This window comes from Camelina sativa, chromosome 3 (genome assembly GCF_030686135.1).
Source record: "Camelina sativa cultivar CO46 ecotype springtype chromosome 3, ASM3068613v1".
Taxonomy (NCBI): Eukaryota; Viridiplantae; Streptophyta; class Magnoliopsida; order Brassicales; family Brassicaceae; genus Camelina; species Camelina sativa.
The window spans coordinates 1,070,492-1,097,637 of record NC_141882.1 but is presented as its reverse complement, the minus strand read 5'-3'; the positions used below and the strand labels follow the sequence as shown (position 1 = coordinate 1,097,637).

At 35.9% G+C, this 27,146-nt stretch overlaps 5 protein-coding genes across 55 annotated transcripts; 3 read left to right on the top strand and 2 right to left on the bottom strand.

The window, feature by feature from the left end:
• Positions 1 to 1,995: 1,995 nt before the first annotated feature.
• On the bottom strand, positions 1,996 to 3,687 carry LOC104778544 (uncharacterized). Its single transcript, XM_010503001.2, has one exon. The coding sequence runs from the start codon at positions 3,568 to 3,570 to the stop codon at positions 1,996 to 1,998; it is 1,575 nt and encodes a 524-aa protein (XP_010501303.2). The 5' UTR covers positions 3,571 to 3,687.
• A 2,044-nt stretch (positions 3,688 to 5,731) lies between these two features.
• LOC147946469 (uncharacterized) lies at positions 5,732 to 7,309 on the top strand. Its single transcript, XM_087496853.1, has one exon. The coding sequence runs from the start codon at positions 5,732 to 5,734 to the stop codon at positions 7,307 to 7,309; it is 1,578 nt and encodes a 525-aa protein (XP_087352979.1).
• Positions 7,310 to 7,699: 390 nt separating this feature from the next.
• Positions 7,700 to 10,004, top strand: LOC104760854 (coproporphyrinogen-III oxidase 1, chloroplastic). Its single transcript, XM_010483839.3, has 8 exons — positions 7,700 to 8,441; positions 8,533 to 8,608; positions 8,704 to 8,798; positions 8,895 to 8,978; positions 9,159 to 9,246; positions 9,348 to 9,472; positions 9,570 to 9,668; positions 9,760 to 10,004. The coding sequence occupies exons 1-8, from the start codon at positions 7,911 to 7,913 to the stop codon at positions 9,826 to 9,828; spliced, it is 1,167 nt and encodes a 388-aa protein (XP_010482141.1). The 5' UTR covers positions 7,700 to 7,910; the 3' UTR covers positions 9,829 to 10,004.
• A 3,082-nt stretch (positions 10,005 to 13,086) lies between these two features.
• LOC104760836 (protein NETWORKED 3A-like) lies at positions 13,087 to 15,225 on the top strand. Of its 3 annotated transcripts, none has more exons than XM_010483810.3 (3): positions 13,087 to 13,456; positions 13,618 to 13,712; positions 14,159 to 15,225. In XM_010483810.3, exons 2-3 carry the CDS (start codon positions 13,634 to 13,636, stop codon positions 14,866 to 14,868), a joined length of 789 nt encoding a protein of 262 aa, XP_010482112.2. In that variant the 5' UTR covers positions 13,087 to 13,456; positions 13,618 to 13,633; the 3' UTR covers positions 14,869 to 15,225. The 3 variants fall into 3 exon arrangements, with proteins under 3 accessions (XP_010482112.2, XP_010482121.2, XP_019098542.2); XM_010483819.3 differs by having other exon boundaries at positions 13,088 to 13,460; XM_019242997.2 differs by having other exon boundaries at positions 13,090 to 13,456; positions 13,623 to 13,712.
• A 551-nt stretch (positions 15,226 to 15,776) lies between these two features.
• On the bottom strand, positions 15,777 to 23,784 carry LOC104760787 (calcium-transporting ATPase 8, plasma membrane-type-like). Of its 49 annotated transcripts, XM_087507749.1 has the most exons (39): positions 23,605 to 23,771; positions 23,454 to 23,509; positions 23,291 to 23,331; positions 23,108 to 23,193; positions 22,923 to 23,000; positions 22,707 to 22,805; positions 22,518 to 22,573; positions 22,218 to 22,350; positions 21,989 to 22,072; positions 21,859 to 21,914; positions 21,701 to 21,777; positions 21,540 to 21,604; positions 21,211 to 21,301; positions 20,998 to 21,076; positions 20,831 to 20,897; positions 20,630 to 20,731; positions 20,465 to 20,547; positions 20,305 to 20,385; positions 20,090 to 20,221; positions 19,945 to 19,977; positions 19,756 to 19,842; positions 19,607 to 19,645; positions 19,392 to 19,505; positions 19,182 to 19,285; positions 18,973 to 19,034; positions 18,830 to 18,883; positions 18,620 to 18,738; positions 18,427 to 18,493; positions 18,224 to 18,332; positions 18,086 to 18,147; positions 17,929 to 17,989; positions 17,790 to 17,867; positions 17,589 to 17,695; positions 17,479 to 17,498; positions 17,202 to 17,262; positions 16,598 to 17,068; positions 16,401 to 16,515; positions 16,199 to 16,287; positions 15,777 to 16,094 (listed from the first exon to the last, which is right to left on the bottom strand). In XM_087507749.1, the coding sequence occupies exons 30-35, from the start codon at positions 18,112 to 18,114 to the stop codon at positions 17,252 to 17,254; spliced, it is 306 nt and encodes a 101-aa protein (XP_087363875.1). In that variant the 5' UTR covers positions 18,115 to 18,147; positions 18,224 to 18,332; positions 18,427 to 18,493; positions 18,620 to 18,738; positions 18,830 to 18,883; positions 18,973 to 19,034; positions 19,182 to 19,285; positions 19,392 to 19,505; positions 19,607 to 19,645; positions 19,756 to 19,842; positions 19,945 to 19,977; positions 20,090 to 20,221; positions 20,305 to 20,385; positions 20,465 to 20,547; positions 20,630 to 20,731; positions 20,831 to 20,897; positions 20,998 to 21,076; positions 21,211 to 21,301; positions 21,540 to 21,604; positions 21,701 to 21,777; positions 21,859 to 21,914; positions 21,989 to 22,072; positions 22,218 to 22,350; positions 22,518 to 22,573; positions 22,707 to 22,805; positions 22,923 to 23,000; positions 23,108 to 23,193; positions 23,291 to 23,331; positions 23,454 to 23,509; positions 23,605 to 23,771; the 3' UTR covers positions 15,777 to 16,094; positions 16,199 to 16,287; positions 16,401 to 16,515; positions 16,598 to 17,068; positions 17,202 to 17,251. The 49 variants fall into 49 exon arrangements, 48 of the variants coding, with proteins under 48 accessions (XP_087363875.1, XP_087363891.1, XP_087363868.1 ...); XM_087507765.1 differs by lacking the exon at positions 16,199 to 16,287 and having other exon boundaries at positions 16,288 to 16,515; positions 17,421 to 17,498; positions 17,790 to 17,811; positions 18,580 to 18,738; XM_087507742.1 differs by lacking the exon at positions 16,199 to 16,287 and having other exon boundaries at positions 16,288 to 16,515; positions 16,643 to 16,739.
• Between the last annotated feature and the right edge of the window lie 3,362 nt (positions 23,785 to 27,146).

The window sequence follows — 27,146 nt, the reverse complement described above, 5'->3', positions numbered from 1 at the left end:
AGAAACTATGAAATTTAACAAAGAAGGTGACCGACGCCGGTGCTATGTGAGTCACCACGCGCCGGTCAAAGGCTTAACGAAGGCTTTAGTTGAAAGAGGCGGCCAGAGAGAAAACTAGGGTTTTTAGTGTTTTTTCCCACTCATAGTCTTTCTAAAAAAACTCTCCTCTCTCTATTTTAATATAATTGGAAGCATTAAAATTTCGAAAATATCATTTTTCTTTTCTATATAATATTAGTTTATGTATTTATCAAAAAATTTATTTTGGTTTCTAAATATACTCTATTACGTATATTATATAAAATAGTTTATTTGCATAGTTACAAATCACATTAAACATGCAATGTATTTGTACAAAGTATGTTTCCAATTTACATTTCTAAAATATCACATAAATTTAAATTCTATATGAAAATACTACAAAAGAGATGTTAAAATGCTTAACAAGTTACTCATTTTAATAATAATTTCTTTATTTAAATGTAATTTTTAGAGTTTATTATGATGATTTTTTTTCTGAAGTTAAAATAGAATTACAAGAATTAAAATAGAATTGAATGAAACTAATTTATTTGAGAGAGAATAAAATAGAATGAGCAAAATTGCACCAATCATAATGAAAAATAAAAACATGTAATAAAGATACTAAAATGGACAAGTAGCAAACAAAATAAAACCAAAAACAAAAAAAAAATCAATTAATTTGTTGAGAAGAAGGGCATCGAACTATGCACCTAACATTCTACATGGGACACACTTTAACCAACCAAACCAAAGTAGCATGGGCACGTGCCCCATCCCATCATACCCTAGATCCGCCCCTCGACATGGATCACATCATTATATTTGTATCTCATCTGGTTTGTGCCAAATACTTTACCAACTCCTAGTTGCTCGATCAATCATTTATTTTATAAAGCAAAAGTCACTACACCAATAAAATTTTGACAAATCAGTAAAAACAAATTATTTTTTAAAAATTTATAATAATAAAAAAAAAGATAAAACAAAAAACAGATCGTGGAAAGAAAAAAAAAACAGAAATCAATATCACATAAATAAACAAAAAAAAACATAATTACAGTGTGAAATTAATTATTATTTTTAAAATGTAAAAGTGAGATCGTGGTAAAAAAGAAAACAAAAAGTTACACATCAATATGTGTTTCAACTAATTTACATATAACTGCATCGTTCTCCTTTCTCATCAAAATAATACGTTGCAGATTCACAACATTTTTTGTTTCTCATAAAACTAAATCAAGTTCCTAAATCCTAATATTTCTCTCACTTTCGTCCCTATCTCTTCCATGATCTATATATATGAAATCATTTCTTCTTGCAATTGATCATCTAAGTCTGTACGTTTTATATTCTTTGCGATCAAACGAGTCGTCACTCTCCCTTTTATCAATTATGTGATTATTGGTATATATTGGTCAGCATCATTTTGTATAAGTTGTAATTGCAATCTTCTTTTTATCACTTTTCTTTATTGGTTATTGATTTTGTGAAGATAGTTTACGTGAGAATCTGCGGGAAACCGGTATATATATAGAAGACACAGACTTCGATTTAAAAGTTTCGTGGAAAATCTATTCCGAAGAAGAACACTTCCACAGAGCAAATCATGTAGCAAAAAATGTCTGGATCATGACCAACTCAAGGTAATAATCGTTGTTTAGTTTTAACATTTAATTTGTTTTTGTTAAGCACAAATTCGTGAAATACCCTTTGGATCCTGAAGCACGTTTTACCATGTAAAAAAAAAAAAAAAAAAGAACATACAAATATCTACATGTAGGCTAATGTTGATTTTTGTGAAAGAACCATGCATTAATGTTTGGTGTGACATAATTTTTTAGATATTCTATAAGATTCAAATTATAAGTTTGATTGATGTTGAGAAACTATTTTTTCAAGTTTTGATTAGTGTATTAATTTTCATAAACATGTAATCACACTAACGTTTTTATTAAAAAAAACACTATGAAATTATGTTTGGCCCGTACGTAGTACGGCATAAATACTAGTAAACTCATAATTCCCCAACGCTTGGGCATTGTTAGGATTGTCTATCATCATCATCGTATCATCTTCTTGATCACCCACGAGTTGACTCCATTCTTGAGCTTGATAAATCGGTTGCACCAGCAGTTGAAATCGCTCTTCTTGTTCGGTGACGTCTTCGCCTTCGTTATCTTTCATCAGGAATTCCTCTATGTCAAACAAGTCTTGCCTCCACTTCATCATGACGTCGTCGTCGTTGTTGTTGTTGTGCATCGGAGGAGGAATCGGTAACACTTCTTCTACTTGTTTTTGTTGCTGCTGAGTAAATTCACGTTCTTCTTGTCCCCCTAGCCTAATCATGATGTCTTTCTTGTTGTTGTTCATCGGAGGAGGAGTCGGTATCACATCATTGTTGCCGCTCTGCGTCTCTTCGTATACCTGTTGTTGTTGCAGTTGAATAACACGATCTTTCTCTCCCTCTCGCATCAGCATATCAAGCTCATTAGCAAGACCGGATAAACAAGCCTCTTCTTGCACTTGTTCAGTAGCGTCACCATCTCCCTCTAGCATTATCGTCTCAAGCTCATCAGCAAAACCGGTCAGATCAGCCGCCTCTTCTTGCACTTGTTGATTCGACATCATGACGTTCTTGCTGTTGTCGTGGATCTGCCCCAGAGGAATCATCGGTATCTCTTCTTCTTGTTGTTGTTCAGTAATGTCACGATCTTCTTGTCCCTCTAGCATTATCGTCTCAAGTTCATCAGCAAAACTGGTTAAATCAGCTTCTTTTTGCACTTGTTGATTCCACATCATGACGTTGTTGTTGTTGTTGTTGTTGTTGTCGTGGATCTGCGGTATCTCTTCTTCTTGCTGTTGCTCAGTAGCTTCACGATCTTCTTGTCCCTCTAGCATCATCGTCTCAAGCTCCTCAGCAAACCCGGTAAAATCAGCCTCTTTATGCACTAATTGGTTCGGTAGGATGTTGTTGGTGTTCTCCGCCGCCACCTGAGGCTGAGGCTGAAGTTGATATTGCGAATGAGGCCGAGGCTGAGTCTGAGTTTGAGGAACATGGTTAATGCGTTTGTCCACTTTCGTCTTTGTCTTGTCTCGGATCATACACAAGGCCCAATCTTGGAAGCCCTTGCCAACTCCGTGAAGAGAATACTCGGTCATGCGCCAATCGGTCTTCTTCTTTTCTCCATTCACTATGGTGTGGTACGTAAGAGGCGTCTTGTAACCAATGATTTTATTTCCGTCCTTGATATCTTCTTTCCTGACGCCGCTTCTCCAAAAGCCAGCTTTGCTTCCTCCTCTTCGTGGTACACTCCGGCTTGATCTCTTGTCACGAAATTTTGGAACAAAGTAGTACCATTCCTTCTTCTTGAAAAGACGATTGCTTACGTGAGGAAGAAGCCACGGCTCGGCTTGGTAGACGTCCATAGTTGTTATCTCGACACTGCTCTGCTTCCTCTCCACCATGTTGCGAAGGAGATACCTCACCAGCCCTAGATCATTGGGAACAAAACGTGATCCAACCAGATGATGATACGGTTTCCCCATATCGTGGATTCGAATAAGACCTAAGGTATATTAAATTCCTAGGTTAGTTTTCTTTCTCTCTCCCTCAAATCTTTTGTTGTAACGAGTTTTGAAGTAGGAGGATGCTGCTATAGATTATATATATATAGACCACATTATGGGCCTTATACGGAAATTCTATTTGTCGGTGATAAGTGGAATTAATCAAACATTGTAATGATATTATCTGATTATCTGATTTTTTGAGAACTGAGATATATATGTACGTAGATGAAGTTAGTATCTAGAAGATATCAGGATTAAAGTCGATAAAAAGGAAAAAAGAAAGAAAGATATGAGATACATGCATGCATGAAGAGTATAGGGCTTAGAACAAATAATATACACGCGCGTACGAGGCCAAAAGGGTTACTAGGAACTCGGAATAGATTCTAGACGTATCTACTAGCAACTATTTTATGCATTGTTATCTTTTTTTTTTATATATATATATATATATATTTTTTTTTTTTTTGTATAACTGTGAATTTTTCATTAATGAAAATAATTGTAGCCATTACAATAGCTTAGATTACAAAAGATACTTCTTGCACAAAAAAAATAAAACAAGAATGTATCTATTAGCAACTAGACTCTATATAAATTTGAGCCAGCTTTCCATGAATTTCTTAAACTTCTTCCGGTGGTTCTTTGCCAGATTGGCATCACGTACTTGTCTATCTAGCATTTTGAATAAGACATGAGCAGGTGTAGCGACTCTGTGGTACCTGTTATTCTTCTCAATCCAAATTGTTATCTTATATTAATATCATTAAAATTTGTTATATATATAACTAAAACAGTTTCTGATTGACACACAAGGATTAAGTTAGTGAAACGAAATCTTGGCTTCTTTTCTTTTTCTTAAAAATTTCTTAAGACTATTTTCTAAAAAAAAGTAATTATTAATTTAGTTAAACATTACAGGCAACGCAAGCTCTGTTTTTTGTTTTTTTTTTGTCCCTGTCTAGTGAGCGAAAACAGCAGGTCCCGACCCGATGGTCTAGGTGGGAGGTTGATGAACAGTTGGGCTATAAAGGAACATACATTTTATAAAAATTAGGAAACAGAATGAACATTGTTATATTAATATACATATATATATATATATGCATATATAGAGGCAAATTAATGAGATTATGCCACCAAAACTATTATTAGAAACAGAACTAATAAGAAATGAAGAAATAAAAAATGTAATTTTCGAGATGTTTATGATATCAAGACCACCAAGGAGCTTTATCCGTCGTCTGACAGATGATTCCTGAGTGCTCACACTCTTCTACTCAATGTACAGAAGAAGGATGGCGACTTTACAACCGATAGGGTCAGATTATTATATGATCGTTACGTTGCAAAAACACCAAAGAATAAAGAACCCGTTAGAGGGTGGTAGAGAACGCCATTGATGAGCCTTTCGAAAGCTTGCTTCAAAGTATTATGGGTTTTTTGATAATATGGAGATGTGTGACAAGTGGAGACTACAAATCAGGTAAAGCTGTACAGTGACCATGCTCCGGGCGTAGGCGTATATTTATTTCTCTACATCTATAAAAATAGATTTTAAATTCAAGGATCAAAAGTGGACCTAATCCGAATACAACAGTTTATATACATCACCTCATAGAATTATCCATACGTGACAGACTATTCAGATCCATTTGATTACTGTAAGTTCTATCACATTGTAACTGTACCATTTTTTTAATAATCAACTTGGATATTATAATTTGATTAGTGTAGTTATTATTTAATGAGGGGAAAGATGTAATTAATTAACAAAAGGAAAATAAGCCAAACTTTGCGCCGCACATTATTCGTTTGGGAACACCAATCATGTGCCGCATTTACGTAACTACGTTCATTATTGTTAATCAAGTTATAAAACAAATCTTCGGAAGTTTCCCTTACGTAGCCTTTATATTAACTTTAAGCGTCGAAATATATAATAAACCTTTGTTTGATTAACACTATCTCTTTATATACTGGAGAACCCCCTTATTAATCATCTTCTTAATTTATCTGCAAACTCTATCCATCATGAGAGAGATGGTGAAGCTTCCCGGACACCTTCATCTTGTACTCACTAGAGCAATATTTTCCGAAGCTTGTTTTGACTGCGGTGACGATATAGTTGCGTTAAATGGTTACTATTGCAAGATTTGTAATGTGTGGTGGCACAAAAAAATGCATGCCGAATACACTAGAGATCAGCCACCCATGTCACCTAAACCATGTGCTCAAGCTTCTCATAGACGGGGCACCTGCTTACACCGACGGTAAATGTTATTTCTGTCGACAAGATCTGAAAAAAGTTGTATATCATTGTTTTACGTGCAATTTCACTCTGGATCTGAGATGTGCGATATCTCCAAAGCAAGTAACGATTGATGAATCCAAGTGCCACAGCCATCCACTCACCCTCATGGCGAGACAAGTTTCTTTCTTATGCAATGTTTGTGGTACGCATAGTGAGCGTAACCCTTATGTATGTACTGCCTGCTCTTTCATGGTCCATGGAGATTGCATGGATAGACCCCATGTCATAAACATCAATCGTCACGATCATCGCATTTCCCACACTTATTCTCTTTGTTTTGGGAATATGATATGTAGAGTTTGTCGTCTGGATGTTGATTGGATGTATGGAGCCTATTCTTGCTCAAAGTGTCCTGAGTTTGTGGTGCATTCTAAATGCGCAACAAGCCAAGAAGTATGGGATGGTAAGGAACTCCAAGGAGTACCTGAAGAGGAGGAAGATGAGCCAATGTTCAAAGTGATTGAAGAGAATGTGATTAATCATCAGATGCATCCCTCTCATAATCTAAGACTCACTGCAGATGGTGTAAGATGTCAACTATGTGACGGTTCCGTTTATTCTGCCAAGTTATATAGCTGCATGGAATGTGACTACGTTCTTCATGAAACATGCGCTTATCTTCCTTGTAAGAAACGAAATGGGTTAAGTAGGTCTCGCATTTCACTTAAAAAGGGGCCTGATGATGGTCAGTACTTTAAGTGTCGAGCCTGTAAACAACTGTCAACAGGCTACAGGTATGTATTTGGAGATGGAAACATATTGGAACTAGATCTGAGATGTGCCGCAGTTGATTGGTCGTGTGACCATGAGAGCCATCCCCATACCTTATTTCTTACCAACTTAGCCAAGGACACTTGTGGAGCTTGTGGCAACAAGAAAGACTATGTGTTGCGTTGTGTTGAATGTAAGTATAACTTGTGTTACAAGTGTGCTAATTATCCAAAGAAGATAATGCACATGTGCGATGACCACCAACTGGTGTTGAGCTTTGGGGATAAGGAGCAGCATGGGGAATACTGGTGTACGGTATGCGAAACAAAATTTGATCCAAAAGAATGGTTTTATGAATGTGAAAAGTGTGGGATCGTTTGTCATATTCAGTGCGTTTTTGGAGACTTTGCAAATGTCAAACCTGTTGGACTCTTGTGCGGGAACAAAAGTGGAGTGATTCGCAACAAGAGTGTCGACACACGACCACATTGCCACTATTGTGGGATTCGTTGCCTGGTTCCTTTTATTTATAGAGTTTCCGAGCATTACTTTTGTTCTTTTGGTTGCTTAGAACCTAAGTCAGAGTACATGGAAGCTATGAAGGCCGAAGCCGCTCGTAAGAGGCGACTTGAAGAAGATCTACAAGAAAAAACAGAAAAAAGTGTTCACTCTAAAACGGGAGTATCTTAGATCTCGTAACCCTGTTCGTAGAATTGATCGTAAAAAAACTTTCTTTATTTAGATTGTAAAAGGGTAATAGTAAATTAGTAATACAATGTGTTTTATCAACCATCTAGATTGTTTTCTTCACATTTTTGAATGAATTCATCTATATGAGTGCACATTAATACAAGGTCAAAATAAACGAGCATTACATTATCTTGTTACAAATAGTAACCAATATTTTTGTCGGAACGCTAGCCGCTTTGGGCCTAATTTGGGTTATATTATTTGGGCTCGATGAGAAATAAAACCTAATCCTAATCCTATTGCTCTCTTTGACTTTTCAAAATTCAAAATCAAAATCTTAGGTTCGACCAAACTAAACTGCCAATTTTAATTTCGTGTCTGGTTTGGTTTACTTTCAAAGTGGTTTTGTCTTGGACTTGTGTGGTTTGATTTTATTTTTACCAGAGAGAGAGAGAGAGAGCTGTAACTAAAACAAAAGAGGGAGCGGTCAAAAGTCAAAACCAGTGGACGACGACGACTTCTTATCACTTAAACAAACATCGTCTCCATCATCTTCTTCAATTCTTCAACATCAAAAATAATCCAAATTGGGATCAAAACCATGGCTTCTCACTCTTCGACGCTCCTCTCTTCTCCTACCTTCGCTCCTTTCTCCTCTCATCGTCTCCATCATTCTCCCAATCTCTCTACTCTCCGCTTCTCCAATCCAATCAGGAGCAACAAACCAAATCTCGCCTTGCGATGTTCAGTCTCGATTGAGAAAGAAGTCCCCGAAACTGAACGACCCTTTACTTTCCTTAGGGATTCTGATGACTCCTCTCAATCTTCTTCTTCTTCTTCTTCCGTCAGGGCTCGTTTCGAGAATATGATTAGGTCTGCTCAAGACAGTGTTTGTGAGGCCATTGAAGCTATTGAAGGCGGTCCTAAGTTTAAAGAAGATGTTTGGTCTCGACCTGGTGGAGGCGGTGGGATCAGTCGTGTTTTGCAGGATGGTAATGTCTTTGAGAAAGCTGGTGTTAATGTCTCTGTCGTTTACGGTGTTATGCCTCCTGAAGCTTATAGAGCTGCAAAGGGCTCAGCTTCTGATCAGAAACCTGGTCCAGTTCCCTTCTTCGCCGCTGGAGTTAGCTCTGTAATGATTCCCATTCCCCTCCCTTCAATTTTACAACTTTTTGGGTTTTCTTTATCATGTTTCCTCATTACAATGTATGTGGGATTTATAGGTTTTGCATCCCAAGAACCCTTTTGCCCCAACTCTGCATTTCAATTATCGTTATTTCGAGACAGATGCTCCAAAGGGTACATAAGCTAATTTCTAAGTGAGATTTTTGTAAAGTTGTTATCTTTTTTTGCTTGGACAACATCATTGAGTTGTCAGTTTTTTCAATGCTCAGATGTTCCTGGAGCTCCGAGGCAATGGTGGTTTGGTGGTGGCACTGATTTCACTCCTGCTTATATCTTTGAAGAAGATGTCAAGCATTTCCATTCGGTACTAAGCTTTTTATTCCCTTGTTCTAAAGATATGAGCTTTGTGATTGATCATGGAGTTGCTTATATGTATATAAATTTGTCTTTCATGTTGCAGATTCAAAAGCAAGCATGTGACAAATTCGACCCTTCCTTCTATCCCCGATTCAAGAAGTGGTGTGATGACTACTTTTACATCCAGGTGTGTGTTGTGCTTTGTGACACTTTAAGTTTAAAGGCCTTAGTTCTGAAAATGTGTTTAGGGATGTTATTAAATAATCGGAAAGGGTAGGAACAGCTCAGAGACTTTTTGATAAGCCCCTATTGTTTTTGTGAGAGGCCTTTGAAAGATGTTATAGAACTCTTTGATCTTTGCTTGCAGCACCGTGATGAGAGACGAGGACTTGGAGGGATATTTTTTGATGATCTTAATGACTATGATCAGGAAATGCTTCTCTCATTTTCCACTGGTAAATGGACTAACTATATCAATCCTTAATGTTTCAACAAACGGTTATTACGATGAGGTTAGTTTCTTGGTAGACTGATGTTGTAATTGTGCTGCTCACAGAATGTGCAAACTCAGTGGTACCGGCTTATATACCTATAGTAGAGAAAAGGAAAGACATGGAATTCACAGAGCAGCACAAAGCATGGCAACAGTTGCGAAGAGGGCGATATGTCGAATTCAACTTGGTATTATAGTCAGCAGACACTAGCTTTTTCTCTGCTTTCATCTCCTATCTTTGCTATGAAGCTTGTTCGCTAATGTATGTGTGGTAATGATGGAAAGGTATATGATCGTGGAACAACATTTGGTCTGAAGACAGGAGGACGAATAGAGAGCATTCTCGTTTCTCTTCCGCTTTCAGCAAGATGGGAATATGATCATGTAAGTTCCTTTTCCCATGAATGTGAAAGACACCAATTCTTAATTTATTAGAATACCAATCACAATGTGGTAATGGTGATTGTGAGTGCAGAAACCGGAAGAGGGCACCGAAGAGTGGAAGCTATTGGATGCTTGTATCAACCCCAAGGAGTGGATCTAGATTCTATAGGCTGTGTTTCATTGTTTGAGAAGAGTGCGTTTATTTCCATTGTTTCTTGTAAGTTTTGAGCAACTTTAGAGGATTAGATTACTGAAGAGGATAAGGGAAAGAGTAAGGTGCTATGTATGTGTTAACTTGCGTCTGAAACAGTGGCAATGAAGACAACACTTAAATAAGGTGCTAAGAAGATTTAAAATAAAATCTGTGAGAAAATAAAATTTTAAAACCGAAAAAGTCAAAATCTGTGAGAAAAAGTAAAAACCGAAAAAGTCAAAATTTGAAAAGGTAAAAAATTAGCAATATAATATTAAATTTACAATAATGTTGTGGAAAACAAGATGGATTTGTGAAATTTTTAATGACTAAATCAAATGACGGGATCCAAAATAATGTTAGTTTTTTTTTTAATTTTATAAATATTAAATTATTCAAAAGTTTCAAAATAAAATCTGTGAGAAAAGAAAATTTTAAAACCATGGAAAGAAGAATCAAAAGTTATTAAAACAATTTTAACAAGTAAAAAAAATAGTATTATTTTAGTATAATACTAAATTTACACACTGATGTAAAAACAAGTTGGATTTGTAGAATCTCTAACAATCAATGACTAGAGAGTATTTTACAATTTATTGGATTTTAATTTATAAAGAATATTGAAGATTTCAACAAAAGTGAATAAATGAAGAGAGATTTTTAAAGATTGCTAGAGAGTATTCTATAGTTTTGTTGATTATAAATGTTATTAGTTTGTGATTTAAAAAGAGTTTTAATGACTTTAAATGCTACATAGAATATGTTGTTATTCAATCAAGATTTTTCTAAGTTTGATGTTATTAGATTGTGATTTGTAAAAAATCATCTAAAAAATCTTAATAAATATGGTGTTATTGGATTAAGAATTTTATAAAGTCATTAAAAGTTTTGTGTTATATATTCAACTAAAACAAAAAAATCTATGATTGTTAATGAATTTAATTTTTGTGTTATTGATTTATGATTTTATGCAATTTCTTCACAAAATAAAATCATAAAAAGTATGATTAAAATATTGAGATTGTTTGGGAGAATCTACAAGATTATAGAAAAACAAATCAAAAAGATTAGAGAAAACTCTCTAATAATTCTTTTTAATATTTTATTTATTCACTTTATATGATTTTATTGAAGTCATCAAAATTCTTTTAAGTCATATGACGGGATCCAAAATCAGATTAGTTCTAGCATCATTTTATAAATATAGCATTATATAAATATAGACAAAAAGTTTTTTAAATAAATTTTAAAAATTTTAAAAAATTAGTAATAAAACTAAATCTACAAAATGATGTGAAAACAAGTTGAATTTGTGGAATCTCTAACGATCATTGACTAAGTCAAATGACGGGATCCAAATCCGTTTAGTTCTCGCGTCATTTTATAAATATAGCATTATTACAAAAAAAAATCTTAAAATCATGAGAAAAATCAATTTTAATACCGTGAAAAACAAATCAATAGTTTTTTTAAAAATAAACAATTAAAGGAATTAATAATAATACTATATCTATATAATGATGTGAAAAAAACTTTTTACTAAGCGAATCAATTTATTATCAATAATATTATATCTATATAGACTAACAATATATGAATGAGCCAGCCAGAGATTGCATCTAAGATTTATTTGCGTTCAGAAAAAAAAAACAAAGATTGGACCTCAAATCAAAGAGACTATTCTATTTTTCAAAGCAAGTTAGGCTTCACTTAGAAAATCCAAAGTTGCGAGGTAAAAAAATATAGGAATTGTGGCGAATAGGTTGAAGAAGCAACAAACCTGCATAATGTCGTGACAACAGTGCGTATGATGTTGCTTGATGCATCCATGGTTTGCGTCACAACCTCGGATTCGGTAATCGGTACGTACTGCGGGTGAGATTCTCCATGATTTGCCAGAGATCAAGAAACGCAAAAAAAAAAAAAAAAAAAAAAAAATCAGAGAGACGGAATCAAAACGGTGACGACGAGATCTTTGATCGTGTGATCACCCGCATCGAACAGAGATTAGCAGAGATCTTTGATCGTGTGATCACCCGCATGCGGAGAAGAGAGATTAGCAGAGCTTGCCTCAATAAGAACAGAGACTACAAAGAAGAAGAAGAATAAGGGAGGGTGGTGGTTGTTTTGCTTTCGGAAAATCATGGTTTGTCAAAGATGCTTAGCTTCGAGATTATATAGAAAAAAGGTTTCCAACAAAAAATAAAAGGAAAAGGAAAAGGTTAGGTTTTCAGAAAATAGGAATATTTCCTTTTTTTTATCAAAACAGAAATAGGAAATCAAAATTAAAAAGTTACCGTTACAGTTAATCCGTTACTGCCTAACAATTTATTTGATGGGACTTGCGTAGTTTGCTGTGTAACTAGCTAGAAATTCAAAAATTGATTACTGTAGATTAAACCGCAAAAAAATAAGGCAAGATTAAACCGCAAATAAGAGACCGTATCTCTGCTTCTCCCAACGAGAGAGAGAGAGAGATTCGACAAACTCAAAACTTTTACGTTGCTTCGATTCCAGATGTGACCTGGATCACTTGTAGTTTCAGTTCCCTTGATTTAGGCTTTGTTTCTTTGTTTGTGTTATACAAGCCTTTTGAATGTTACAAGTACATAAATTTGCAAAACATATTTATCATACGATTAAATTAAAAAAGCAGATATTATTAAAACATACATACTTTTAAGCTAATGGTATTTATAACGTTAACAATAGTAGCATTATCTAAATTAGAATTTCACTCTGCTTTAAAAAGGTCTTTTAATCTATAAATAGTGCAAAATTGTAAAACCATTCGAAGGCTCGAAGCCAATATAACAGTCACCATTAACATCCTTAAAAATTAGAAGGATAAAGAGATTCACTTGTCTTATTGTAAAAAGAGCTATAATAATGAAACGCCCCCCCCCCCCCCCCCCCCCCCCCCCAAAAATTAAAAAAAGGAACTAAATAGTGGAATACAACAAGCTCATCTCTGTTTTGTCCTTTATTTGTTGTTGTTCTTTTTGGTCTTATTCTATATATATATATACACTATGTGCATGGAAAGAGTTTTAATCGACCGTTGCACAAAAACGCCTTTTGCGTGTTACGCTCGCCACGGCCCACATTGCCTCGTGGGGCCCATTTAAATAACCCTCCCTCGTATCTATCAGCTGAAAATAATTCCCAAACTACCCCTGTTCTTAGCTCCATCATATATATAAATTCGTTGACTACACTGAGTCTGATAAACATTGAAAACAAAATCTTGTTATAGAGAGGAAAATTAGAGCATAATATCCTCTGTACTTTTGTTTATAGAAAGTTTAAATCAATAATCCTTATTTTGAGAAACAAATAATAATTTGTTTTGACTAAGGAAACCAAAAAAAAAAAAAAAAAAAGAAGGGTGAAAACGTCATTTAAGGAGATAAACAGTGGTAAATGATGCCATTGTCCTTCACTCTCTGAACTCTTCAAGTCTGAAGAAAAAAAATAGAAAACATAAATCCTTAAAAGAAGATTGCTCTACTACAACGAAGAAGAAGAAGAAGAAGAAGAAGTAGAGAGAAAGAGAGAGAGGAACGGCGCCGTGAAAACTGAATTCGTCACTGAGGTTGGTAATTTCCGAGTCTCTGTTCTTTTCTATTTTGCTGTTGAGGAAACTCATATACTAGATGATGATGATGATGATTCGAATTTCGAAGAGTGAGAGTCTTTGGTTTAATTTTTTTTTTTATCTAAAATTAACTGAAGATCCTTTCTTTGTAATTGAAGTGTAGGAGAAAGAGTGATGGACTCATCAAAATGGTGGTGGATTGGAAATCACAACACCACTAATTTCTCTCCTTGGCTTCATTCTACTCTCTCTGGTATTTGTTTCTCTTTTTCTCTATTTTCTGATTTGGTTCTGCTCATCATGTCAATTTCTTAAGTTTTGATTTTGGTATATATTTGTGTCTGTCTGTCTATTGAATTCAAAGGTATTTTGTTATGATGTTCTGTGACAATTGAGTAGTGATAAAAAGGTGTTTAATTTTTTCATTGATATTTTTGACATGGTGAAGTTTGCTTCTGCTAATGTGTTGATTTTGGTCTATGGTCTTTTTAGTTTTCTCTCAAAGGTAATTCCTTTTTCTGTTTTCTTGTTGATATTGGTATAGAATAGTCGTCGTTAAGGTTTGTTGGAGAAGCTGACTCTGCTTTTGTTATCTTATCTTTGTTTATGACTTTCTTAGACTAGAGATAGTAGTAGTGAAAAAAGTGTTCAACTTTATTTAGATTTTGACATGGTGAAATCTGATTTTTGTAATTGTAGAATTGGATGAAAAGACAAAGCAAATGCTGAGAGTGATTGATGAAGATGCGGATTCTTTCGCCGCAAGAGCTGAGATGTATTATAAGAAGCGACCTGAGCTTATAGCCATGGTGGAAGAATTCTACCGTTCACATCGCTCCTTGGCCGAGAGGTACGACTTGTTGAGACCTTCTTCTGTGCACAAACATGGCTCATCAGATTTTCATGACAAGTCGTCATCAACTTGTGATGATGTGTCTTCTTGGTCTGAGGCTTGCGAGACTCATGACGAGTACGCAGAGTCTGAAGTAGATGACGGTGAAAGGAAATGGGTTGATGATGAAGGTGAAATCAATGGCATTGTCGAGGAGATGGAATCATCGCAAGTCGGTTATGGTGAAGATAATGGAGATTATGAGATGATGAAGGAAGAGATAGAGAGGCTGAGAGAGGAGAATAAGGTTTACAGGGGAATGGTGATGGAGAAAGATGAAGAGAAGAGAGAAGCTATAAGGCAAATGAGTTTAGCAATACAAATGCTTAAAGAAGAGAACTCAGATCTCAAGAAACGTGTTCCTACTGTTGTTGCTGCAAAGAATAAGGAAGGTGATAGTAGTTCTCAAAGGAAGCAACACATGTGGAAGCCATTTGAAGGGTTGTGGGGGAAAGTAGTAGGAAACTGGGTTCTTCCAAACACAGATTCTACTGCCAGAGAGCTCATGACTCTTTAGACAGACAGGTCTGTGTGTGTGTGTGTGTGTGTGTGTGTGATCAAGAACAGAAACTGAGGAATTTTCGTCAAAGTTTAAACATCTTTGTACTCTGTGACAGGGGTAGGGTATACTCAAGTAGTAGTTAGTGTAAGGTTTCAGGATTACAGTTATAGCCAAGTCCATGAAGGTTTGTGTTACATTATCTATAGTTGTTCTTTTTTTTTTTTTTTTTTTTTTTAATAATTGTTCTTTCTTTCCAAATCAATTTTTTTTTGTTCTTTTAATATCTGTAAGTTCTTTTTTTTTTGTGTACTATTGATGGTTATAATAAGTTGTTGTTACAAGATATTGACAATAATTTATATAATTTAAAAACGTTGTCGGTCCTTTTCACTTATTCATCTTCAACATTCCAGTTCTTCCCCTATCGGAGCTCGCCATCATCGCCTCACTGTAAATCGCTGCCTCCAAATACAGCTTTTGAAATTTTCAATTGTAGAATTTGTTTCTATGAATTTTTCAACTGTAGAAGTAGAATCACTTGCTCCGGGCTATAAGCAAGAAAGGTTGTTACGCTAGAAAGGAACAATCTCATTCCTCAGTCATCTCTTAGTAAGTATTCAATGTTTATACGGAACCTTCTTATATATGAGGAGGGTTTGACCAAACCGAGATTAAATACTCGGTTAACATAAACCGTTTTAAATCAGTTTCACCCCTATTCTATTATTCTAATATGCTCTGTTTTGATTTCTCTGCCAGATACAGAAAGTGAGAGGAACGTTGCCGATGATGCTACGGAAGCTGTGAGAGGGTATTCTGATATAAACATCAGTGCATTTTGTATTTTCTGAAAAATGATTTAAGATTAGTTTTCAAATCTTCAGGCCTAACTACAGTTCCATTGGAGCGGCAAGCAATGAAGATGTGCAAGACAAACATGTTGATTCATCTTGTAAAGGTCAAATGTGATTTTAAAACCTAAGCAACATATTCCATCTAGCTCTTTCTGACTGGGGAACCACACGAATAACTTCACAATTCAAACACAAATCAGTAAATATTACTTCAACGTGTGGTAACAACTGCAACAAACAAGGGCATGACATGCCTTACAAGATGAGGCTCCTCAAGGTTACGAACAATATGATGAGTTGCGAGAACATTACTTGCACAATTGTAGAGGCAAGTCCAAGCAACGACAAAAAAAGGTTCCCATCACCAACTGTTACAGCTAGGCAACTCTGTGTTAAACAAAAAAGGTACACTAGTTATTCTCTCACATCACATCCACAATAAAACCCGCCCAATCTCAAAACTAAGGAGCTTTATCACCAAAATCTTCTACCTTCAGTTCAGTGAGTCCCCAAGAGGTCACAATATCCAGCAAGTACAACTTATTTTAATCACGTATATAATGACAGTTGACATCCGTACCTAATAGGGAAAACTCTCTCCCGTTAGGAGGAATATGAGCAACACCAATCCACAACACAAGATATAGGCCTGAAATCTACACAAGTTCTAGCCCCGAAATCACAAATAGCCACCTTATGCCATTACTCAGCAACAATCTCGAGCCTTCTGTATCAGAGGACATACTTAGCAGTTGTAAAGGACATGACCCCTCAAGAGTTTTGTCAAATATAGCGATAGTGTTAAGACCTGCATCAAGTAAAACAATGAACCAAAGAAAAGCAAAGCAAGTAAGAACCACAGAAAAAACAGAAAGAAGGTAAGGTACGACTGGCAGATCAAAGCTATCCTCCAATACTGAAAAGAATTGACAGACACTTCAGTCAACTCCAAAGAAATTGCGTCCCATGAAAACTTCATTAACTACAATCCAGCGTAGGCTTCCCTCAGTGGCATCCATGGCACAACGCTCTCTACAAAACCCCATAAAAATCAGGTGTCCGAGAAACAAAAAAACACCACAGGTGTCAGAGAAAACTGCAAATAAAAATCCATCCCTCTCTGCCAATAAATATAAATGGAGCATGCCTCCTTTGCATCCTCACTAGACCTCTAATGAAGGGATTTATTATTTTATATAAAAGAAGCTACCATCACAGCATATGTCATTGGGATCAAACAATAGGAATAGATGTATCATATTCCAGATGCAGAGTAGGCCAGGAGGCATCTGCATCTGAAGTTATTATTCCACAGCAATAGCCCTAGCAGTTTGGATAATGTCACCAATCACCATACGGACCTGACCATCAACATATATCATGAAGTGTTATTAACAAGATATATCATGAAGTGTTACTAACAAGATAAACAATAACTTTTAGTCATTGGCCTTTCTGGCCTTTAAGAAAAATATAATCGAACTAAAGAAGTACCTTGACACCAGCATTTTAACACAGCTGAACTGAATCGTTTGACTCCTCGTCTACATGGATCCTGTGCACAATTCAAACATTTCGATAAGAAACACTACCAAGAATATTGCAGGACATGATATGCAGGTTTTTGTCTAATCTAAAAAATGTGTCTAAGAATGGAGCATCATGCAATGTAAAACGGTTAAAGTGACCTCAAAGGACGAGAGCAACAATTACCACAAATTGTATATTTCACTAAATCTCCGGATAAATCATAAACCAAATGGATCCTTACCTTTAATCCTTTCTGCCTCCCTGTCAGCAAATAAAATCCCATGAGCAATGTCAAAGAACTTATCTAGAAATTATTCATTTTCATTCAAGATATGAAAGCTTGAAACTTACCTCTGGACAAAAAGTAGTGAGAGATATCCTACCAGCATAACACCATTTCCATCTGCCACTTTACAGCCAGACATTAAGAATGGGTCCTTGTTAGAGTCTTTGTTACCCTAGCAAGAAAAGGGAAGTCGACTGTTAAGAATTATACCAAAGCGAGAAGAGAAAGTCACTAATTTCACTATGATAGGAAACAAGAAAACACACGATTTTTCTCTCTCCAGTCATGCTAGACTCATCAAGGGGAAGAGAATGGCTAGAGATCAGTACTCCACCCGCAGGAACCTAAAGATAAACTATAATTTCGATTAGACAAAAACAAAATGTAAAAGAGAGAATAATCTACCTGATTTCCAATGTTGGAAGGTACGGCATCATAGATTGAAATTGCCACTCGTCTTCCACGTCTTGTCACCAGCAGCAATCAACACATGTGTAGTGTAACTAAGGAAGGAACAAGAAAAAGAGTATTGATGAAAAATTACATTGGTGCAAATATATACCTCCCGATGAAAGTGTCTTTTTTCATCATTCAAGTTTTAAGGCTGTTTGTAGTCACTGGCAGCTGCAGAGGAGAAGAAAGCATCAGAACAACACTAAGAGTCACTATAAAAAAATTATCATATTAAGTGAAAAATTACCTGTGAAAACAAACCTCTCTTTTTTTTTTTTTTTATTCCAAGTGCTAAAGACAATACTGCAACAACCATCAAAGTGAGATCATGCATGGCAAGCAACCGAAAGAAACCTCTGTAAAGAAAAAAAAAACCAACACGCCATATGAGAAAGTGAGCAGGGAGAACTTAAGCAACACAGGACAATTAACAAAGGTGCATCTTCATACCAGAAACCATAAATGGTCTTGGGCTTTACCAAGTCATCACCATCCCCACTGATGCCTTTGGAGGAACCTAGAGAAAAATTATTAATTTTGATTAGACACATGGAAGTATATATGGACAAAAACAAAATGAAAAGGAAAGAATAGATCACCCACCTGATTGCCAATTTAATGACTTTCAAAGATGAAAGATTACCTGAAGCCTCCCTGCATTAGCCATGATATCTACATAGACACAACTCTTTTTAGCTTTTTCCTTAACAGTAATGGGAAGGAAGTGAACCACCATAAGTAAATCTCCATCATCTAGAGAAGCTGCAACAACAAAAACAAAAAGTCTCAGTCTCACTTATGGATGGGGACTACTGAAGCGTACTGAGTGCTTGTGAGTAATGGAACGACTTGCCTGCGTAAAGCAAAAAATTCAGATGACAGTTGGAACATAAACACGCACACACACCTGTTAAACCCAAAAGAAACAAACAAACCCATTAGAAAGCAAATTAGGATCACTTTTATGGAAGTGGACAAGGGAAGCCAGCCGCCAACCATTTTCGGTCTGAATCTACTTCATCCTCCAAAAAATCTGGCAGGAACACACAAACACACATCTGTTTCACCCAAAAGAAACAAACAAACCCATTATTTAAGATCACCATATGAACAAATGGTAGACTCTTATTTCAAAAGCAAAAACATTCACACGCCAAATAAAGATAAGAGAAGAGTTAAGGAATCAAAGTATTTCACATGTTTACCTGTGGAAGGGAATTCTTGGCATGAGGCAATGACAAGTACCTTTTAGTTGAAAGGATGGTGCGTTGAATTCTAGTGTCTTGTCGAGTTCCAACTTCAGTAGCACCTTGTTGTTGACAAAAAAAAAAAAAAAGGGGTGTATTGGTTAGAGGATAAAGATAAGCTTGTAACAGAAGAACATAAAAAAAGGGTAAAACTTTGAGATGACTTACAGAGCAATAAGAAGAGGATTTCTTTGCCATCTCTTGGGTCCATAATTCAGCATCATCCTTAACAGTAATGGGAAGGAAGTGCACCACCATATATATAGAGAAAGAGAAAATCAGCTGAAACGAGACAGAGAAAACAGCATCAGAAGCAGGTTAGTATAACTTGGTAAGTCTCAAAATCCAAGTAAAAAGAAGAAACAGAGAAAAACAGAGTTAACTTAATTAGTCTTGAGTCTTCTTCAATCCATCTCTCTGACCTGCACGTATACATAATAAGAAGAAACCATATAGTTAATATTCAAGTCTGAATCAATAAACAACTTAAAAAGAGAAACCCTAAAAAATAACCCCCTAGAATTTTTAAAACCTGTACTTGGTCGTCGGTCAAATCAGAAGAAGAAACACCAACTATGGAAACAAACAACCTCCGATCCTCACTTGGCACCATATCCTTCTGCAAATTCATCAAACGAGATACTCAAGAGTTACAGGACAAGACAAGAGAAGATGTCTTAACTTAATTAAGAAAATAAACCCTAGAATTTGTATACTTAACTTGCTCGTTGAAGAAGAAACGGCCATGGAAACCCTAATTCATCAATTAGAAGCAAAAGAGAAGAGACGGTGAGTGAGTGTACGTTTTATCAAATTATTCTCTTAAGTATAATGAACAACAAAATCAAACATGAAATTGAACTTACACGCGGATTGGGAAGAAGCTGATTTCATATCGAGGGAAGCAAATTTACAGTGGTGCAAACCTGTACCTCCAGATGTATTCATCATTCAAGTTTTGAGCGGCTGGGGATGCTGTTTGTAGTCACTGACAGCAGCTGCAGAAGAGAAGAAAGTATCAGATCAACACTAAGAGTCATTATATAAAATTCACATATAAAGTGAAACAAGTTAAAATTACCTGTGATAAGAACCACTGGAAATGCAATGCTTACTCCATTCAAGTTTTGAGGCTGGAGAGACAGTTTATAGTCACGAAAAGCTGCAGAGGAGAAGAAAGCGTCAGAACAACACCAAGAGTCATACTCAAAAAAAAAATCTCATATCAAGTGAAAAGTTACCTGTGACAAACCTCTGTTTGTTTATATTTTAAGTGCTAACGATGGTACTGCAAAAGTCAGATGAGATCAATGGCAAGAAACCTCTGGGATGAAAAACAAGAGGCCTTATGAAAAAGTGAGCAGGGAAAACATATGCAACACATGAAAAATAACAAATCTACGTACCAGAAAGCAAAAATGGTCATGAGCTTTAGCAAGTCATCATCATCATCATCTCCACTGATGCCTTTCCCTGCTAGTCCTGATAAAGTATGACGATCCTTGAGGCTGATGCAACAAAAAAAAAACATGCATACCAAAAGTTAGCTAGAGACAAGAGAAGAAATACCAGATATATAAGAACGTCTCATGCCTGCAACAACTTACCCCCTCCATATCGCGCTTCTTGTTGTATCCTTGCTGTTCAGAAGTAATTCCAAAATATCTCACCAACCTGAGAGAAAAAAAAAAAACACAAAGAAGACCATTAGAAACGAAGCATTCACATATCTAATAACAACAACACACAAAAAAAAAAAGCGAGAAAATCTTACTCCACTCGCTCGATTGATGAAGTTGTTCAGGATTAATTCCAAAATCTTCCCAGCTGGACGCTGTTGGGTTCTCACCAACCTGAGAGATAAAAAAATCAAAGAAGACCATCAAAGACCTGCAACAATATCATGCTTTAAAAACAGAGAACGATGAAACTACAAATTTTGAACATAAAAGTGGTAGAGCTAAAAAAGAAAACAAAAGACACTTACATTGTTATAGTAACCCATGTCGACACAAGGATTTGTGAAACCGAAACCTCAAACACTGATCTGACGAAAAACGGGTTGTTTTAACAATTACCTGCATCCAGATAGATAGCATTTTAGATAGATCAAACAATAAGTGATATGCCAAATGATACACAAACCAGTAAGTTATGAAGCAGCAAACTAATAACAAAGATCCTACATTATAAATGTCTCCACCAAGATAACAGAGTTAGTGATGAGTAACATTTGCTTCAGGAAAGATAAATAAAACAATAGCAAATACTCCCCAATTTCCCTACATTCTGAAGAACAAAAGAAAGATCACATACCGCGGAGGAGAAAAAACTACTGCGTCTTCGTGCCATGTTTCTACAAAGTCCCTAATCAAGCAATCCTGCATATATAGAGCCGAGAAGAGGGAAACGTTAACACATTGAACAGTTTCTGATCTAAAACGAATCACTTGAGTGATAACGATGCAGTTTTGTACCTTGCTTCGGTTAGATGATAATAGTCAAGCAGCACTCCGCTATGAGCATCAAAGTTAGGCCACGGGTGGTTCTTGACCTGTAACAACGATTATACGATTCATAAAACCAAAGAAAATCAGAGATCTGGTAGCACCTGAAATGATAATGTAAAAAGTACCTTTCCCGGGCTCAGTTAGAATAGGACGCACCAACCACTTCATAAAGATTGGGGACCTATCGAATAGATAATTTGTGAGCCAGTAAAAAAAAAAATTTGACCAAATAAATATTAACGGGGAAAACGTTACCAGCCTGAAAAGGCAAAAGTGGCATAACCACCACCTGTGATCCCCCACGCTTTACACGAGATGTTGCCAAAGAACCAGATCAAGCTAAACACAAGATAAAGGAAGTAAGACCCAATCCAGGATTTTCAATCAACAGCAACGATGATGGTGAAGTGAGGAATGAATCAGACCACATTATATGAGAAGAAGATTATAAAGAAAAAGAAAAAGCAAAATAAAAAAAGCAAACCTCTGGTGGTTTAGGGAGAGCTTAAGAGCCCCACGAAGTGGCAAAGTTTCACCTTTTGGAGGACATGTAACCTCTCCATGTTTACACTCTTTGGCTGCTCTAGTGGCAGTCCAAGAGCCCGGTCACATATCAACTGAAACGACAAAGAGAAAACAGCATCAGAAGCAGGTTAGTAGTATAACTTGGTAAATCTCAAAATCCATGTAAAAAGAAGAAAGAGAAAACAGCATCACAAGCAGGTTAGTAAAACTCAAAATCCATGTAAAAAAGAAGAAAGAGAGAAGAACAGAGTTAACTTACCTTAAGCCAATGACTTACCCGTCCCTACATATTGATGGTCGTTGGTTTTTCAACTCCTGAGAGGAAAACAAAAAGGTCATATCAACAGTTGTTTCACTATATCAAAAAATAGAGAGTGAATATGGGAGATTAGGAAGACAAACAAAAAAGAATACTCCCAATCAAACCATCACTGAGAAATCTTAGTACCAGAAACCACAAAAGGTCTTGCGCTTTAGCAAGTCAGCATCATCATCTCCACTGATGCCTTTCTCTGCTAGTCTAGAGCAAATTTGACAATCCTTGAGGCTGATGCAACAAACAAACAAAGCATGTATACTAAAATTTAGCTAGAGACAAGAGATAATAAACAAAATAACAAGACATATATAATAAGCAAGTCTAAGCTCATGGCTGCAAACTTACACGTCCCTTCATATTGCTGCTAGTTGCGATCCATCCTTTGACAAAGCTTGCTGTTCAGGAGTAATTCCAAAAGAAGACCTGCAACAAAGAGAGAGAGTGAGACCCCCCAAAAAAAAAGGAAAAGAAATCGTTAAAATCAAACAGAGAGTGACAAGGATGAATAAAACCCAAGAAGATCTTAGTACCCTCCTCCTCAATCAAACCATTAGGGAGGGATCTTAGTACCCTCTTCCTCAATCACCGATCGATCAATACTACACCACAATCTGACCTGGATTAACAATAATAATAGGAACTATGAGTAAATAAAAGGAATTCGAGTGAAGAAAAAAAACCCTAGAATATAGAAATTAATTTAGAGATCAAACCCTAGAAGAAGTTGAGACGGAAGCCACGCTTCCAAAATCACCTGCGAGAGACAGAAGGAGAAGAAGAAGAAGAAACGAGTTAGTAAAAAAAACAGAGGAAGAAACACACAAAAAAAAAGCAATCACCGAAAGATCAAAGCCAAACCCTAGAAGAAGAACTCACCCAGAGGCCGGGGGAGCGATAATCAGATGATAAACTTGCTTTCAAAACACACACACCTGCAAGAAGAGACGAAGAAACAAAAACAAAAATCAGAGACGCGTTAAGAAGAAGAACAAAGCGATGCAATTGGATTGAGAGAGAGAGACCAAACCCTAGAAGGATAGGAACGAAACCCTAGAAGAATAGGAACGAGATGATCATCGGTTTTGAAAACCCAAAATTAGAGACTCGCCGAAGAATACACAAACGAAGAAGAAGAAGATGAATTGTGTATGTTGTTGTTGAGTCGAAGCAGAGACAACAAAATAGTAATACACTGAAGAAAGAAAGAGTGGAGGCATTTATTTATAGATAAATATTATTATTATTATTATGACGGTCACGATTTTTCATTCACTAAAGTAGGGTAGGGTTTCGACGGTCACGATTTCCGTTTCCTTTTCTCACTTACCCTATTTCCCTTTTTCCTATTTTCTTTCTTCCAACTTTCTTCTAATTGGACTGGGCTGAGTAATAATGGACAAAATTTAACTGAACAACATTAGACAAATCATGCATTATATGGGCTGAGTAAGCAGTAATGGGCTGGGCTTACTACTCCCATCATTATTTATATTTTAGCTTCTATTAGTATCTTTGACTATGAAGAACCCAATAAACGAGCAATGTGAAAGATCACATAAAACAGTTTAGAGCCGTTTTCATATTCACTTTTTTTATCAGCAAACATCACCGCCAACTCACAACTTCACTTTTTTTTTTTTTAAACGGTGCAGATTCTTAAATTGAGAAATTTTCAAGATGTTATTTGTGTTCCTAACAGTTTAAGTTGTTATTTTGGTTCCTATATCAATTGAAGATGTTTGTCGCCGGGTATAAACTATGTAAGTTACAATATAAAGTGTTTTTCGTAATAAGATTTTCATAGATGGCATAATACGATACCACTACTACAAACCATTTATTTAAATATATTGTATATGCAATTTTGTCGTTTCATTCGACCGTGTCCACAGTTAACAAATGATTTTTCTAAAAAAGTAGTAATATTGAAATGACATAGACTCTGCGAAATGTAGGATCTATCTTTGTTTTTATATAAGCACGTTATCTAGATTGGATATAGATTGATCTAACAATATATATATATATATATATATGTTAGTACAATAATGTAATTAAACTCGACTGATAATATCAAAACAATTTCATAATTGACTTCTTCACGAAGAATACAATATGATATTACTACTACTATCATCTACGTCTAGTGGAGATTCATTTAAGACGATTTCATACGTATTTATGCGGTAATGATTTGTCTATCGCTTCTTTTAGTTACTCAATGTACTTCTTCTTTTCAATTGACCAATTCAAACAAGTTAAATCCAATACTAAACTGAGTGGCAAGTGTTAGTGTATTTTATTCTTCTTAATTAGTAGTACAAAACTACTAACGGGTTTATCAATGCTAGCTAATTCAAAACGTAAAAGGTGACTAAACTCAGCGGTCTATGTTTTTTTGTTGTTGTTGTTGTTGTGTGTAGCCGTTGTAGGGCTTTTGGCGAATGGCAAGACAGTCTGTCATCTTTATGTCTTTGCCAACGACTCAATGGCCTTATATTATGACGTTGCCCGTTTTGCCCTTAACACTTGGCGTGTCCACTTCTCGTTGTCACTGACAATGACCCCCTCCCTCGCGTTATGGATATAAATTCCACGGTCAACTAGTATACTCTTATTTTATTTCTATCAAGTATTTTTTTCGATTTTTTTTTATCATCTGAATTTTATTATTGAATCCAAAAAAAATCACAAGTTAACATTACAAAAAGTGATGGACAACTGGATGTCCTCGCAGTCATTAGGTGACAGATTACTGAATGTCCCCGTGGTCTTTTGCTCAAAAGAAGGAAACAAGAATACAAACTAAAATCAAACGCAAAACACAAATCTAAAAAGCAAAGGTCTTGGGAAAAAAACTGAAAACTAAGCTCTATAATTGAATAATGGCATGAGAGACTCTCACAAAGCTTCCTTATAGAACCATTAAACGTCGGGAGCACCAATAAAACCGGATAGCCTCACACCGACGCCAAACCAGAAACAAACCGACAGGGAGGAAAGCAAAATACCAACGCGACCAAAGAAACAAATACAACTCCCAAAGCACCTCACCAGCCAGACGGAGAGAGCACAAACCCTAGGGTCAAAGAAAAAACTTTGATATCGACCGGAGACAAGCCACGCAAGATCAACTGTTCTTACACGCGGACACTCGTCGACCACAGTTTCAGCCAGCTACCGACATAAAACTGGTGACGTCCTCGCAAGAGAAAACCTCAAACCTATAGACTGATTCCACTGCTTCGACTAAAACCTCACTCCGAAGGTTCTAGAGAAAACTCAAAGAGAGGCTAGTAGGTGACTCAACAACTAAATCCCTCCAAATGGCTCACACAAAGAACGAACCTAAAGCATAAACTAATCTCAAACCAGCAAGAGGATTCTAAGAAGATGTAGAGCAAAATTTCGGATTCAAACCCCCAAACAAAACCTAACCCAAGAGAAAAGACCAAGAACTGACTCAACAAATGTCACACTAAAGCCACCACCAAGCAAACTAAGGATATACCAAACGAGCTTAACTTGATGGGAATGTAGCCAAAGGTAACCTAAACACTTTCTAAACAAAGAGACCTAAGGCAACATTTATCAGGACAGATGAATAGAAAGGCTAGATGTTACCGGAGAGGAGGCAAAAACATTTTGGCCGCAGTAGAGACCAACAATCTGTCTAGCACCATCAAACAACCAAGGCCAACAAACCCAGATCTGAAATTACGCTCAATACAGCCATTGATGAGCGTTGAATAGGTTGGTTTTCTCGATTTACTTCCTCTTTTTTTTTTTTTTTTAATTGTAGATATATAGAGTTGGTTCATTGGATTCTCCGTTCCTAAACATTAAATACAAAAAATCAAACTAATTTAATCTGGTTAGAACAAATTTACTTGTTATGAATAGGTTGGTTTAGTTTTGAATTTAGTTGTTTGTTTGTTGTGGAAGAAAAATGATTAATTAGATTTAGATGTTTCTATTTAGTTGTAGTTAAGAAATGAAATGACAGTTTGCATTGGAGTTGGTTTGGTTAGATTGAAAATGTCCAAACCCTTATTTTCAACAGTGCAATATACAAACCGTTGTCTAACACTAAAATATACATCACATAAAAACAACCGTGTCCAAGTGTATAATTGTCTCATGTCAACTGCTCAAATATACAAGAATTTTCTTTGTAATTTTTGTATGTCTGAATCAGATATTCGGGTACCCGTTCGAATTTGGGTTGGGTTTTTCGGATTTTCGGGTATTTCGGTAAAGGGATTTTAGACCCATTCGGGTATTTTTAGTATTTGGGTCGGGTTCGGGTAAACATCCATCGGGTTCGGATCGGGTTCGGGTACCCAAATTCAATCCGAAATTAAGTAAACCAAACTCAATTTCATTCAATAATCAGGAATTAGTGGCTTGATAAAGTTGTATGTATTAATATATAAATACTAGAGGTTTTAGAATTAATCAAAGATATTGAAGTGGTAAAATGGTTAGAATGCACCCTTTAAATGCTTTATGTCATGAGTACAAATCTCACTAATGATTATTTTTTCACTATATTTATACATGTTCGGG

Bases quoted from the DNA above. Each gene is read 5' to 3' on its own strand.
- LOC104760787 (XM_087507721.1), bottom strand. From the start codon at position 19,434: ATGGACCCAAGAGATGGCAAAGAAATCCTCTTCTTATTGCTCT. The intron at 19,035-19,181 runs GTAAACATGTGA...TGGGTGAAACAG, and splicing joins CCAAGAATTCCCTTCCACAG to ATGTGTGTTTGTGTGTTCCT. The intron at 18,884-18,972 runs GTTGGCGGCTGG...TGGGTTTAACAG, and splicing joins GTAGATTCAGACCGAAAATG to GTGTGTGTGCGTGTTTATGT.
- LOC104760836 (XM_010483810.3), top strand. From the start codon at position 13,634: ATGGACTCATCAAAATGGTGGTGGATTGGAAATCACAACACCACTAAT. The intron at 13,713-14,158 runs GTATTTGTTTCT...TTGTAATTGTAG, and splicing joins GCTTCATTCTACTCTCTCTG to AATTGGATGAAAAGACAAAG.
- LOC104778544 (XM_010503001.2), bottom strand. From the start codon at position 3,570: ATGGGGAAACCGTATCATCATCTGGTTGGATCACGTTTTGTTCCCAAT.
- LOC104760854 (XM_010483839.3), top strand. From the start codon at position 7,911: ATGGCTTCTCACTCTTCGACGCTCCTCTCTTCTCCTACCTTCGCTCCT. The intron at 8,979-9,158 runs GTGTGTGTTGTG...CTTTGCTTGCAG, and splicing joins ATGACTACTTTTACATCCAG to CACCGTGATGAGAGACGAGG. The intron at 9,473-9,569 runs GTATTATAGTCA...AATGATGGAAAG, and splicing joins GATATGTCGAATTCAACTTG to GTATATGATCGTGGAACAAC.
- LOC147946469 (XM_087496853.1), top strand. From the start codon at position 5,732: ATGGTTACTATTGCAAGATTTGTAATGTGTGGTGGCACAAAAAAATGC.